General features: G+C 56.3%; 1 protein-coding gene across 1 annotated transcript; it reads right to left on the bottom strand.

Moving 5' to 3' along the window:
• Nucleotides 1–9,289: 9,289 nt before the first annotated feature.
• PPP1R15B (protein phosphatase 1 regulatory subunit 15B) lies at nt 9,290–13,600 on the bottom strand. Its single transcript, XM_027905698.1, has 2 exons — nt 11,840–13,600; nt 9,290–9,665 (listed from the first exon to the last, which is right to left on the bottom strand). Exons 1-2 carry the CDS (start codon nt 13,598–13,600, stop codon nt 9,453–9,455), a joined length of 1,974 nt encoding a protein of 657 aa, XP_027761499.1. The 3' UTR covers nt 9,290–9,452.
• Between the last annotated feature and the right edge of the window lie 359 nt (nt 13,601–13,959).

Genomic DNA, 13,959 nt, shown 5'->3' with positions numbered 1-13,959 from the left:
CTGGGGAGGGGGTGGCTTTCACTGCATGCTCTGCCTCCTGCATCCCCCACAGTGGTGGGAGACCCTCCCTCCCTGCCAGCCCACAGCAGGACCCCTGTACCCCCAAAGTTGTCCCCTCTTCAAGGCCACTGTCCCCAGGCATTCCCCCGCTCCATGGAAATCAGGGATCCACTGGGGCAGCTCCAACCCCACTGCCCTCCTGCCTCTCAGGAGCCCCCTGAGAGCTGAAAAACAGCTCTGGAAAGCCCATGAGCAACTGGGGAGCTCTTGTGGGAGTCCCCCCCCAGCCCCTCCCAGCAGGCTGAGCACCCCCAGCAACTCTGGAGTCCGGGTATTCCCTTCTCCATTGCACAGCACGAGGCACAGGGTGCTGCTGGAGCAGCTCCCAGCCCGAAGGCACAGACACAGCAGGGTCTTTGCTTCTACAGGCAGAGCTGGGGGGTAGGTCTGGGGTGGAAAAGATCCCTTTGACCAGCAGTTTCCCATGGAAGCACCTGGACAGGGCTCAGGGGTGGGTGGCGAGGGTGGGAGGGAGCCCAGCGTCACACGGAGCCAGCGGTTCCCTCACCCACAGCTGGGCCCTGGCACCACCGTGCCAGCCCCTCTGCCACCCCTGGAGCACAGGGGCCACCAGTTGGCCACGGCTGTTGCTGCACCATCAGAGCACAGGGCTGACTCAAGGACACCTTGTCTCTCTGCTCCCAGATTAGACTGGATAATCCCGGTGCTTTGCTCCAGCCCCCGGCCCGCCTCGGGATCTTTGCTCTCGCCGGGTTTACGGCCGTCTGGGCACACAGGGAAACCAGATAGGGACGGGCTCAAAGATCCCGCCTGGAACACCCTCAGCCTGCAGCTCAGCCTGTCTAGACACCCCATCACCCCCGCCACTGCAGGCAAGGAGGGGGCAAGAGGGAATGGGAGACAACCCCCCGGGATGAGGCAGGAGCAACCCCTCGGGCTGGATCCTCCCTGAGTTACGTTGGGCTCAGCCAGCACAGCCTGCTCTGTGCTCTGCCCCGGGCAGGGAGTGCCCCGGGGACCCTCAATGTCACCCACCCCCTCCCTGAGCTGCAGGGCCCTGCAGAAAGCCCCCCTGGGCTCCAAGGGATGTTCCCCCGAGGGATGACGTGGGGTGGAAGGGCCGGCTGGTTCGCCCACACCACCCTGGAGCTCCCAGAGCCCTCAGAGGAGAGTTTTGCATCCGGAATGGGGACTTGGCTCGGGAGTGTGTGCAGGGACAGGGTGGGATTCACCCGCCCCAGCAGCCCCAGGGGTAGGACAGACCCTAAAGCTGGGTCTGGGCCCTGCTAATCCCTGCAAAGCCCAGCCCAGGTATAATCCCTGCACAGACCAGCCTCTCCCGGGGTGCAAAGGTGCTTGGGAGCAGCAGGCAGAGGCTTCTCCTCCCCCCAGCCCCTCCCCACTTACTTGATAAAGTAGAGGCCTCCGTGCATCGTGGTGTCCACCTCCCAGCCTCGGGGCAGCCCTGCAAGGACAGGGCAGAGCCAGGGGTCACCCTCCCTCGCCCCATACAGCCCCTGCCCTCCCATTGTATTTCTGGAGGGTTTCACTGCACACCTCCAGCTCCTGGTCACCCCAGGGCCCAGGAGCATCCCTTACCAGCACAGGAGAAGTGCCCACTCTGGATGGCGTAGCCCGTGCCGGGGTGCACCCAGCTCGTGGACTTGGTGTCGTCGCTGTGGAAGGGAAGGAGAGGGGAGCGTCAGGAGCCCCCTCCCATGGCCAGGGAAGGGCCTCGGCAGCACCAGTGACTTTTCCAGCCAAAGGAACGCAAGGACTGGATTTTAGGACCAGAGAGGAGCAGCATCCACCAGGGTGGGACAGCCCCAAAGCCAGAGGAGTGGGGGGGGAAGCAGAGGCCACCGTGCCGCAGGAAAGCAGCCCCATGCAGAGCGGGAGGGGACCCCTTGTTCCCACCCCAAACTCAGCCCTGAGCCCCCTGCAGCCCCCCAGCCACTCACTCCACTCCCCACAGCCCCAAAATGGGACCCCATGCCTGCAGCAGCCCCCAGCCCAGCCCAGCCCAGCCCAGCCGGTGCCAGGCAGGACGTACTCGATGAAGAAGACGCGCCCGTCCCCGCACACGCCGTAGGTCCACCTGCCCGGCAGGTCCAGCCAGTCGATGTCATCCCCCATGGAGGTGGCACTGGGGGGCTCAGGAGCAGGGCAGCTCCGGGCTGGGCCCGCGCCCGGCTCGGGAAGAGCCGTGCGACTCCCAGCCTGCCTCCCCAGGAGCAAACACTTGCTCGGCTCAGACCTTCCACCCAGACTCTGTTTGCTGCAAATAACCCGGGAGGGAGGGAAAAGGGAAGAGGAAAAAAAAAAAAAATTCCCAACCAGCCCCATGGAGTTTAACCCCCTCGGAGCCGGGCTGCCACCCTGCCTGCAAGGAGCAGAGGGCACCCTCCCAGCTCTCCTGATGACTCTTCGGGGCCGGCCCAGTCACAGCTTCCTCTACTGCCTACTCAGGGTAATTACCATCAATTAACTCAAGGTGAGTAATTATGGAGTTGTTACTTCCCTCTCCTGTTCATTTTAAACAATGTCAGATTCTTCTGCCCCTCTGATCTCGCAGCCAAGCCGTATGTAGGGCACCCTGATGATTATCTGCGGCACTCCTGGAGCTGCCCAGTGGGTATTTTCTCTCTTTCTGTTCTTAGCCGTCAATTAAATGCCTTTCAAGGGGAAAGGTGGGGTCTGGGAGGCACTGAAGGAGGCAATTGCCCTCCTGTCTCAGCGGCGCCTCAGCAAAGCTTCTCATGGCACAAGGAGGAGGAAGGAGCTGCTTCAGGACAGGCCTGAGAGTGAAAACGAAGGAGCTGGTTCCCAAAGCAGGGAGGAATCTTGGAATCATAAAGGTTGGAAGGGACCTCCCAAGGTCAAGTTCAAGCTTTGGCCAAGCACCAGCATGGGCACCAAAACCACACCGTGGAGGAGGAAGGGGCTGATCCTGCTGAGCTGCAGCTCAGTCCCCACATCAGAGCAGGTCCCTGCCAGGATTTGGGGAAACCAGTTCCCCGAAAGCTTTTCCCGTAGTGTCTTTGAAGCACCAGTGAGAAAAACACGTCTGGTCGGTCCCAGGGAGCCCGTTGGGAGAGCACCCCGTGGGACCCTGGCGATGCCACAGCGGCTGGGCTTTGGCTCACCCGGAGAAGCTCCTTTCCACGGGGACAGGCTCGGCTGCATCCACGGGCCAAGCTGCCACCCTGCCCACGGAGGGCGGGCACGTACTCAGATCCCCACACCTGCAGGCTCCGAGCATGACTCGCCAGGATCACTTTGGAAGGTGGGTTGGGCTGAGCGGGGCTGGCCCCGGTCCAGGGTGACACCAGGGAGTCACCGCCCTTATCTCGTGACCATCCCTGAACCTGCTGCAGAGCAAACCTCAACCACCACCCCACTGACACCCGGCCATGGGAGCTCCCGATGCTCCCCGAGATTGGGGAGGTCACGGCTCTCCCTCCACCCCTCCTCTGCTCCGCTGGGCCACGCTCCAGAGCCAACCCACAGCCCGGGAATCCCGTGGGCAAGCCTGGGGAGCACACCAGCAGCTCCCCGTGGTGCTGCTTCATCCCAGGGCAGTGCCAAACCTGCGGGAAAATCTGCCACACATCGACACACCACATGGTACTGTGGCTGGGGAGGAGGATCCAGAGCCAGCCCCGGCCAGAGATGGTTTGTGGCACCTGTGGGCTCAGGGCAGAAGTGGTTTTATGAAGTCAGACACAGCAAGAGGCTGTTCCTGAGCTGCCCTAATCCTATTTCGGCGCTGGGGAGGCTCTGTGGGGATAACCTCGGAGCTCCCAGGGTATGGCACTGCAGGGATAACAATGGAGCTCCCAGGAACAGAGGCTCCTCCTGCCCCTGCAGTGGCTCAGGGTTGGGGTTTTCTTCACAGAATCACGGAATCTCCTGTTGGAAGGGACACACAAGGATTAAAGTCCAACCTCTGGCCCTGCACAGACACCCCAAAACCCCACCCTGTCCCCAAGAGCGTTGTCCAAACCCTCCTGGAGCTCTGGCAGCCTTGGGGCTGTGCCCAAACCCTGAGGAGCCTTTTCAGCACCCTCTGGGGGAAGAACCTTCTCCAGACCCGAATATTTGTCCCTGTAGTGCTGCGTCAGGAGCTCCCTGTGCCTGGTCCTCACCTTCCAGCCCAGGGCTAATCCTCTCCAGTCACCCAGAGTATCCTCACAGGGTGAGGATACGGGAATCTCCAGGGAATGGAGGATACTGGGATACTCCAGGGAATGCAGGATCAGGGGCCATTCCGGGTAACTTCCTCTGATCCCAAAAGATTTCCTTCCTTCTCTAGCAACCCCCAGGGAGGGATGCATTTCCCTGGTCGTGCATATTCCCAGAGTCCCCCTCACTTCTCCATGGGAATTACTGGGAATGGACTCATCAGACTCATTGGGAAGGAGAAGGAGTGATTCACACTGAGGTTCTTGGAGGGATTTGTAGGACCTTCAGCCAACAACCCCGAGCAGCTCCAGGCTCTCTCCTGCCAGGTAAATAAATCAGCTTTTATTGCTTTCCACGAGGGAATTTTTTCCCCCCTATTTCCTTCTATCTTAATCCAATTGAAATTCAAAGGGGAAATACCAGCGGGGCTTTTTGTTTTCCTTTGGTTTAAAGTCCTTTTAAAAGCTCCCTGTTCACAACCACCTGGGTTAGGGAGGATAGGGGATGGCAAGAGGCACTCACTGAGGCTTTCCCTTGCAAAACCTACCGGATTCCCTGTTCCTGAAGATTCCAGGGAGGCTCCCACAGGTCTGGGCACCACCATCACCTCTCCCTGTGCACCGTGTCCTTCCTTTAGTAGGGATAGGGGGGAATCCCAGGATGGTTTGGGTGGGGAAGGAACCTTAAAGCTCATCACATTCCACCCCCTGCCATGGGCAGGGACACCTTCCAGTGGAGCAGGTTGCTCCAAGCCCCGTCCAGCCTGGCCTTGGACACAGACACTGGTTTGGGCAGGGTTTTGCTCCCGAAGTTCCAGGAGCAGCCACCTCCTCCTCCATCCACACAACGCCGAGCCTTTGCCCGGGGCCACGGTGGAGAACAAAGGGCAGAGGGAGGGAAACACGCGGACGAAGGGGCCGTGCGGGGTGACAGGGCACGGCTGTGACCCGGCTGCGGGCAGGGAGGACACGCGGTGACCTCCCCGCCAGGGCAGCACACCCTACCCAGGCCGTTTCCCGGCGGAGCCCTCCGGCTCAGACAGCAGGAATGTCGCCGAACCGGGCGCTTGTGAGCACGGAGGGAGGGTTGTGGCGCTCGGCCTGGATTCGCCCATCCCAGCGCTCGTCCCGGGCGAGGCGGAGGAGCACCTGCGGCTGGGAGGGGTGGGAGGGACGGGGGGGACAGCCGGGGACACTCTCGGCGGGGTGGCGGCCCCGGCAGCGCCGCTGGCTGCGCGTCCCCTCTGCCGCACGGTTCTGGCACCATCTCCTGGCCGAAAGCGTCCCAGGAACAACCGGGAATGCAGCTGCGGGGAGGGGGAAAGGTGTCTCAGCCGAGCCCAGAGGATGCCCCCTGAGATGTGCGTTGTCCCCCTCACCGTCACAGAATCATGGAATGAAGTGAGAGGGACAGTAGAGATCACCCAGTGCCACCCCCTGCCATAGGCAGCGACACCTCTCACCAACCCAGAACTCCAAACCCTGGTTTCCAGAGCTGCCGGATTCTGGTGTGGAGAGATGCCAGAGAAACACCCCCCCGGCTTGGGAGCTGGAATCTTTTTAACCTGGCCCTGCTTCCCCCCTTTGCCAGAACCTTGCTTCACCTCAGACCTGGCCCAAATTACCCCAGGAATAGGGAAGAGCCCGGAGCGAGACGTGGGGAGCATGACAAGGAACGGGAAGAGCTGCTGAATCCAAATGTCCCGCTGGGCCTTTGTTTCTTCCCAGCACAAAGGCCTTTCTCTTCCCAGAGACCTGGGCCTGGATCCCAGGATCCCAATGTCCTGGCTGCTGGCACCAAGGGCTGTGCTTTGCATGCAGAAAGGGCATGGTTGGCACCGGTTTCCCATTCACGATGAGGCTCCTTTTCCCTTGGGATGGGGAAGGAAGCAGGCTGGTGCTTCCCACTTTCTCATACTGGGCTCTCAACACGCTGCTTCCACCACCCAAATCCCACAGACCCATCCAGCATCAGAGCCCTGTTTTCCCAACAGGGCCTTTCTTGGCTCTGGAGCATCAGTGGCAGGTGCCTTCCCTACACAGGTGTTTAGGCTTGGCTTAAAGTACAACTCCAGGTGTATCCAGCAGGAATTGATCACCAGCAGCTTCCCTGCACTTCCACTTTTGTCCTGGGATCAGTGAACTGTGCTGAGAAAAACCTCCTCTGGCACAGCTGCTGGCACATTCCGAGCCCATCCTCCCGGAGCCAGATGCTCCACACGGCACATTCCCGCAGCCAGGGATTTGGCTGGATTAAAGAAAGTAGGTTTAGACGGGATATTGGGAAGCAACTCCTCCCTCCGAGGGGGGTGAGGGGCTGGAATGGATTTCCCAGAGGGAAGCTGTGGCTGCCCCGTCCCTTGCAACGGCAGGGAAGACAGCTTGTGCCATCCCAAAAATCCGACAGGGACAGAAAGCAACGCCCTTCCAAGGGGCAGGGCAGCCGGGGTTTTATCCCAGCATTCCCCAGGGAGCAGATGGATGCTGCTCATGACTCTGACACTTTACACCCAGGCACCTCCACCCCCAGCTGTGAGGGTACAAAGCCCACCTCTGGCTGCCAGCCCGGTCCACACAGCACCTCCAGCCTCCTCCTTCCTGCCAGGAATTCTGGCTTCCCTCTCCAAGGAGCCAAAGGGATGGCATTCCCTCTAAAAAACATGGAGCGACAGACACACCTTTACACAACAATCCATCAATCCCTGGTTTTTCCAGCCACCTGATGTCCCCCACAAGTCTTCCCAAAGCAACCCAACTATCTTGCAAATATCTTTATTACAATTTACAGATTAGTTCTGAATAGTTTATTATGTACAGAAATAGAACTTTAGATATAAAAACCCAACAAACTCGACACAAATCAAGTAAAATCTGTATAAAGCCAATGCTTGAAGGTTTTTCTAAGTTTTTCTCTAAATTATACAAAAATAAAATCTGCTCATCACAGTTTTGATTTAAAGTCCTACAAGTGTTATTTTTACTGTCTCACCCCAAGCACTGACACATGGACACGGCCTGAACGACCAGTTCAAGGGATTTGATAGGGAAGAAAGGGTGACACCAAGTTCCCAGGATGTTTATGGTGACGAATTTACTGTTAATTCCCTCTCACCTCCCACCAGATACCTGGAAAACGTGAGGCTGGAGCAGGGGAAAAGCTCACTTGAGCAGGTGGGAAGCAGCAGTGGGAGTGCTGGACACCCTTCAGGATGGATAAAAGCCATTTTTCCAATGTTTAAGCGCTTTGGAAGTGGCACTTGTTGATCTAATTTACACATAATTTATCAGCTCTGTTTGTTCCCAGCGACAGGTTTTTCCAAGCCTCTGCAAACATTTCCAGGTGTTCATTCCCACCCCTCCCAAGCACCAGTGAAATGAGCTGTCCATGAAAAACCAAAGCACCAAGTTCTCCAAGACCAAAGAAAGTGGGAAATTCACGGAAAAACGACTGTAGTGACCTCCCAGGAGCAGCAGATTTGTACTGATCGGTCACACTGATCAGAAATCAGCAAATCTTCCCTTCTGATTCCACATTTATCACCCCCTTTTCCCTAAGCTGAAGAGCAGATCCAATATGAGACAGCAAAACCAGCTCCCAGAAATTCAGAGATAATCTCTCAGGATTCGAGGGCCTGATTGGAATTTACAATTTCACAACTGCAATTTTTGTAGGAAGAGAGAATCCAATCTTTGGAGGGGGAGGATGGAAAACAACGTTGCTGCATTGATTTCATGCAGCCACTCTGAAATGCTGCAGGAATTCTGGCTGGATGTGAAGCTTACACAACTCCACTGCAATCCAGCGAATCCTCTGAATTTTTGTAAGTGCAGCACAGCAAATCAATATTTAAAAACCTCCCAGAACACGCTTTGGGTGAGGAGATCAAAGTGTGAGTCGAAAAACTCTGGAGTTTTGGAGCCAGAATTAAGACGTGGCCAAAATGACACCACAGTAAAGCAGAGAGTGAAGTCCTGCAAATTAAAAATTGAAACAATTCATGACAAATTTGAAGTACTTTGAGGTTTCCCCCCTACAAAAGGGAAGTGGGTGACCTCACAGCTGCTCAGGCAACAGCCCCACCCCAACCCCCAGGCCCAAACACCCCCCTCCAAGGGTGCTGCTCTGTGTTTTAACTGAACTGAGTAAATATTTGCAGTTAGGAAGTGCTGTCCTTCCACCAAGGACCTCAGCTTTCCAAAGGTGGAATGTTATTTGTACCAGGTGACCCAGTGCAGACACACACGGAGTGTTAATACTGGCTTTTGGTAAAGAACACGGTGGTTTGCTGCCTTAACATTCCCTTAAATCAGAGACAATTCTCCTTAAAAGTACCAGAACAAGCAGACTGGATACAAGAATCCACCACAATCTCTATTCCAAAGCAGAATTATAGCAAAGTTATTCTTAGATTAAATAAATAATTAGGGACTAGTTCCCTTGCGTGGCTCCCTAAATTCAAACATCACCCACAGCCTCCACATGTGCTCGAAGCTTTAATTATTGATTGGGATGAGAAATTTCCTCGCCCTAAAAGGCGAGAAGTTTGGTGCACAAGCAACCAGAACCCTTTGGAATGGTCCTGGCTCAAGGTTCTGTTTAAACAAGTCAAACCAAAGGGCCTGCAGGGCACCAGAGCTCCCCCAGTGAGCCTGACTGGAACACTTGACATCCAAATGCTACAAAAACACTCAAACGCTGCATTCCATGCAAAACTGGCATCTAGGAGGAGGGATCCACACACAGCTAAGCCAAAGTTATCAGAGAACAACATGTGAGACTTTTGCACGAGCTGGAGAACAACAGAGGAAACGCCACAACTCCCAGGCAACTTTAAATCAAAACTGCAATACCAGGGGCTGGGCCCCATAAATATCTCCTTCAAAATAGGTTTTGCTTTTTTTTTTTTTTCAAAGTGCAAAAAAATCCAACTGAACAGTCACCACTTCCCAACAGACGGCAGACAAGGCATTTCTGGAATGCGTTCAACCTCAAGCAGTCTTGTTTCTCAGTGTTAATCAAAAGGAATGCAACTGGAGCACCCTCGCCCTGCAGGGCACTGGGGGGGGGGACTCTGTGGGGACAGCAAAGTGGGACACGCAGGGATATTTGTTGGCTCAACACACCAAACTGGGAAACTTCCAATCCCACTTCTCTCCCCACTCCAGAACAGCACGTGCAGCTGCCACGTCTCGTTTAGGTGTCTGTGGGTGTTTTAGGGTCACACAACTACCAGGTGGTGTGAGGGGCTAGAACAGATCACCCCCCTGGGAGGAGGTTTCCTGGAGCCTGTGGAACACTCTCTGCCTGTGCTCTGTGGTGAAGCAATATCCTATGGCTTCCTCTGTTTCCTGGATCCGTTTCTGGAACCTGCAGCCATCTCGTGCCATCTCCTCCCAGGGTCCTTTCCGATCCTCCTCGCTGCTTATGTAATACTCAGTCACTTTTTCAAGGAAGGTGACCTGGAAAGAGCAAGAATTTAGTCAAGAATTCACCACTCGTGCAAAAGGAACTTCATATTTGTACACAGATTGTTTTGGGGTTTATTAAACACTTCAAATAGCAGAAAGCCTCAAAAAACTGTTCAGAGGGTAGGTTTAGATGGGATACTGGGAAGGAATTCTTCCCTGGGAGGGGGATGAGTGGCTGGAATGGATTTTCCAGAGAAGCTGTGGCTGTTCTATCCCTGGAAGTGTCCAAGGCCAGGTTGGACGGGGCTTGGAGCAACCTGGGCTGGTGGAAGGTGTCCCTGCCCATGGCAGGGGGTGGAACAAGATGACACGGGGCTGTCACCTCACCCAGGGCACACAGGTCACCCAAGGCTGTGAATGTGCTCCAGCCTGGATTGCTGGAGATTACACAAGAACACTGAAAAAAGGCAGAACCATTGATGTGTGGAGTAAAGAGTCAGTGTGTGAGTCACCACCGGGAAAAGGAATCACACTGGGTACAGACAGGGAACAACACTCATCCTCGTGTGACTGGGACAAACCCCCTGCTTCCAGCGGCTCTGGAATTCCAGGGTGTTAGTTCATACAGGGAAATCAGCTCAGAAGTCACGGCACCTTAAAAGACACAGGAAAACTTGGCTCTTTTTAAGAGGCATTCAGCTATTTTAAGAAAATAAACTTATAGAGTCAGGCTCTACACTTGGCACTATGGCTGTAATAGGGATTTAAGTCTTTCTGAGCAAACCCAGCCTGTGTCAGGCTCCTGCTGAACTCTGGGCTGCTCTGCATTATGGAAAGGGCAAAACTGAAGTGCCCTTCACAGCCTGTGCACACCCTGCTCCCTCGTGAGTGAAACCACCACTCCCGGGTTTTACAGACAGGAAGAGCCTCGAGATGGATGAACGACTGGGAGAATTCCTGGGAACACCTCAGCACTGGGCTCGGTTTTCCTGGCCCTAATTAAGCACCTGCTTCAGGAGCTGTTACATCAGCCTTCCCACCTTACAGCGTTTTTACATCAGTCTGAGCCACCCTGGGGCACAACTCCCGTGACGTCAGCTGGAGTATTGCAGCCACATCATCCTTCTTGCACCACAAGAAGCCTGCGATTGCAGGGCCAGGAATTCCTGCTGGCTCTGCACCCCCGGGACACGGCGAGCCCTGGGCAGGGCCCAGCAGTGCTACCTCACAGTGTTAGGAACCCAAATTTGGGGAGAAAACAAAGGTCTCTGCTGAAAAAGCACTAAACCAAGAATTACACAAGTTTTCTCCTCTGATGACTTGTTACCACAAGCCATTACTTATATAAATGTCTGAGGTATCAAGACTCAGACATCACACCTGAAAAACCACCCTGGACATCTCCAGCACTACAAAACTGGGGAGAGGATGAATTATTATTTCCCTGCATCCTGACACAGGTATTACAGGATTTTTAACACCCAAATTCCTCCAAAAAGCACATTATATTTGGGCTCAAAAGTCCAGTTCCTGAATATATCCCTTTTATAAATAACTGAACTGTAATATAGAATACTCTCTCAAATGGAAATATTGCTACAATTTGTACTGAATCTTCAGTGGTGAACTGAAGCATGTGTTAACCATATGTCAGCACACATTAACACCCCTCAGCACACGTGTGGCACACCCAGCACACGCGTGACACACCCAGCACACGTGTGGCAAGAGCTCTTCCTACTCCAGAACACGTTAACAAGCCTGCTCGGGTTACAAAAAAATAAATAAATAAAAAAATAAAAAAAAGCCCTAAAATGTTTAAAACGCTTTCAGTTTAAGTTCCTAAATCACTTTATCAAAATTCCTCCCAACAGAAAGCGGTGCTTTCCAGAAAAGACATCACAGGTCTGGAGTTTCTCAGGGAAAAACTGGCTTCGCAGCGCTGGAGTTTCTCTGATGATGACACCACGTCACACCCCAGACAGAGAAGAGAAACTGGAAAAATGGAAATTAAACTTCAAGTCTACAAAAGAAACTTGTGACAGAATTTCCCATCACGTGTCGGGGATGAGGCACAACATTCCAGGGAAATAATTAGCAGGCAAGGTCGCAGATCTGGAATGCCGGAGTGACCTCACCCACTCCCTCGTACTGCTCGGAGCAATGTGGGTTTGTTGTTTATATTTAGCAGCCTCGAAACACATGAATATAAAGCTAGAATATACCTTTTTCCGCTTGGAATTGGCGGCTTTCTCCCCGGACAGAATTCCACGCTGCCCCAGGTCACCGAGCCCACAGCTGTGTCTCTCCAGCTGGACCCGGCACACGGTGAAGTGCTCGGCAGGGACCGAACGCGGCGGCCCTTTTTTCTCTGTCTGAAAGGCTGCCGTGAAATTTAGAGGGTTATAAGGATCGTCCGAGGTGCAGAACGAGTTCCAAAGTTTCAAGCTTTCCGCCTCATCCACGCTGCCACAGTCCCACTCGTCCTCCTCTTCAGAACTATGAGCAGAGCCTGAGGAGGACTCTGCCCATGAGTCTTCTTCTTCTTCTTCTTCCTCCTCCTCCTCTTCTTCCTCCTCTTCCACATCCGACATATCCCTTCCCGGATCGCTGGAAGATGTCTGAATGGTGGCTGTGAAGTTTTGAGGGTCGTAGGGATCCAAGCTATAGAAGGAATTCCAGAGGTGAAGCCTCTCCCCGTCCTGGCTGCCAGCGTCTGAGTCCGAGGGAAGCTCTTCGCTGTCGAACCCATCATCGTCATCATCCTCCTCATCATCATCCCAGTCCTCCTCACCCTCACTCTCCTCCCCGCTGAAAACTCCGCCGATGATATAATCAATTAATTTATTCGCACACGCAGGTCTGGTCGAAACCGGGAGGTTTTGCTCTGTGTCCGAGTCCTCACCATCCCCTTCGGGCAACGCTTTCACCTCCTCAGCCGCATCCCGGAGCCCCTCCTGCTCCACGGGCTGTCTCCCTGCGTCCTCGGGCTGCTCCAGCTGCCCGGCACCGCCCCGCTGGTCCCGGCGAACATCCCTGTGCTGCTGCTCCTCCTCCAGGCTGTGGTAGCCGTGGTCGGGGTCGGGCACGGGCAGGTGCCAGCGCTGGAGGAACGCCAGGCGCTTGCTGCGGAGGAACTCGGCCTCGGGCAGGGGCTCGGCCCGCAGCGGCTGCGGCAGGTGGCTCTTGCCCTGCTCCGTGCCCAAAACGAACCAGTCCACGGGGAGGGCGCTCCGCACCAGCCCGGCCCCCCACAGCCCCGCCGGGGGCTTCTCCGGGGGCTCCTCGGCCCAGCCCGGCGCGGGCTCCGGCTGAGGCAGCAGCACGAGAGGCGGCGGCGCCTCGGCGGGGCAGAGCGCGGTGCTGAGCGCGGGGCCGGGCAGCAGCCGCTGCAGCAGCGCGGGCAGCGGCGACAGCAGCTGCGACAGCACCCTCAGCCACGAGAAGGGTGGGCTCGCCTGGGACGAGCCGCCCGAGGGGGCCGCGGTGGGCCCCGCCAGCTTCGGCCAGGCCGCGGCCAGGCCCAGCCGGGCCCAGCCGGCGCGTTCGCGTCCGCTGTGCTCCATGGAGCCGTTCAGCGCTGCCAGCGGTGCGGAGGGGTGTGCGAGGCGGCGCTCCGTGGTGGCGCGGCGGGTCTGAGGGCTCGGCGGGCGAAGAGCGGCTGCGGGTCGGGTCTGGGCTCCATCCTGAGGCGGCTTCGGGCACAAAATGGCGGCGCCGCCGCCTCGGCGCTCACGGCACACCGGGGACGGGGGGGCGGTGCCAACACCCGCCACGCCCTCCCCGCGCCGCCACCGCCCATTGGGCGGTGTCGCTGTCAGCCCGCCCACTCCCCGCGTGGCCACGCCCCCCCGGATTGCATCAGCCGGCGAGACCTGCGCGGCAGCTCCCCCGGCGGCGGAGCGCGGAACTGCAGGGGGGACGCCCCAAGTGTTCCCCCCTCCAATCCGGGAATTTGGGGGGGGTCCCTGGGGGTCAGGGGACATTCCTGGGACAGGGGACATTCCTGGGACAGGAGCCGGACGGGAAGGGTCCCTGGGCTACCCAGGGATTGGGCAAGAAACGTGTCCCCAGACCCTGCAGAGAACAGAGGTGGGGATAGATGCGCAGGCAGAGGGGCAGGCAGAAGTACAGGTAGATGTGCAGGCAGATGTGCAGAGATGCAAGCAGAAGGGCAGGTGGATGTGCAGGCAGATGTGCAGGTAAAGGTGCAGGCAGAGGTGCAGGAATCCATGTGTCTATGCCGTTCATCTCCTGTCATTTCCCACTATTGTTCCAGGCAGGAGGGTCCCAACACAGGAGGGTCCCAACACAGGAGGGTCCCAACACAGGAGGGTCCCAACAC

This window comes from Empidonax traillii, unplaced genomic scaffold (assembly GCF_003031625.1).
Source record: "Empidonax traillii isolate 1590-97213 ecotype Southwest subspecies unplaced genomic scaffold, ASM303162v1 scaffold1196:size187323, whole genome shotgun sequence".
NCBI lineage: Eukaryota > Metazoa > Chordata > Aves > Passeriformes > Tyrannidae > Empidonax > Empidonax traillii.
Note: the sequence above shows the minus strand (reverse complement) of the source record. Positions and strands in the feature narration are given on the sequence as shown.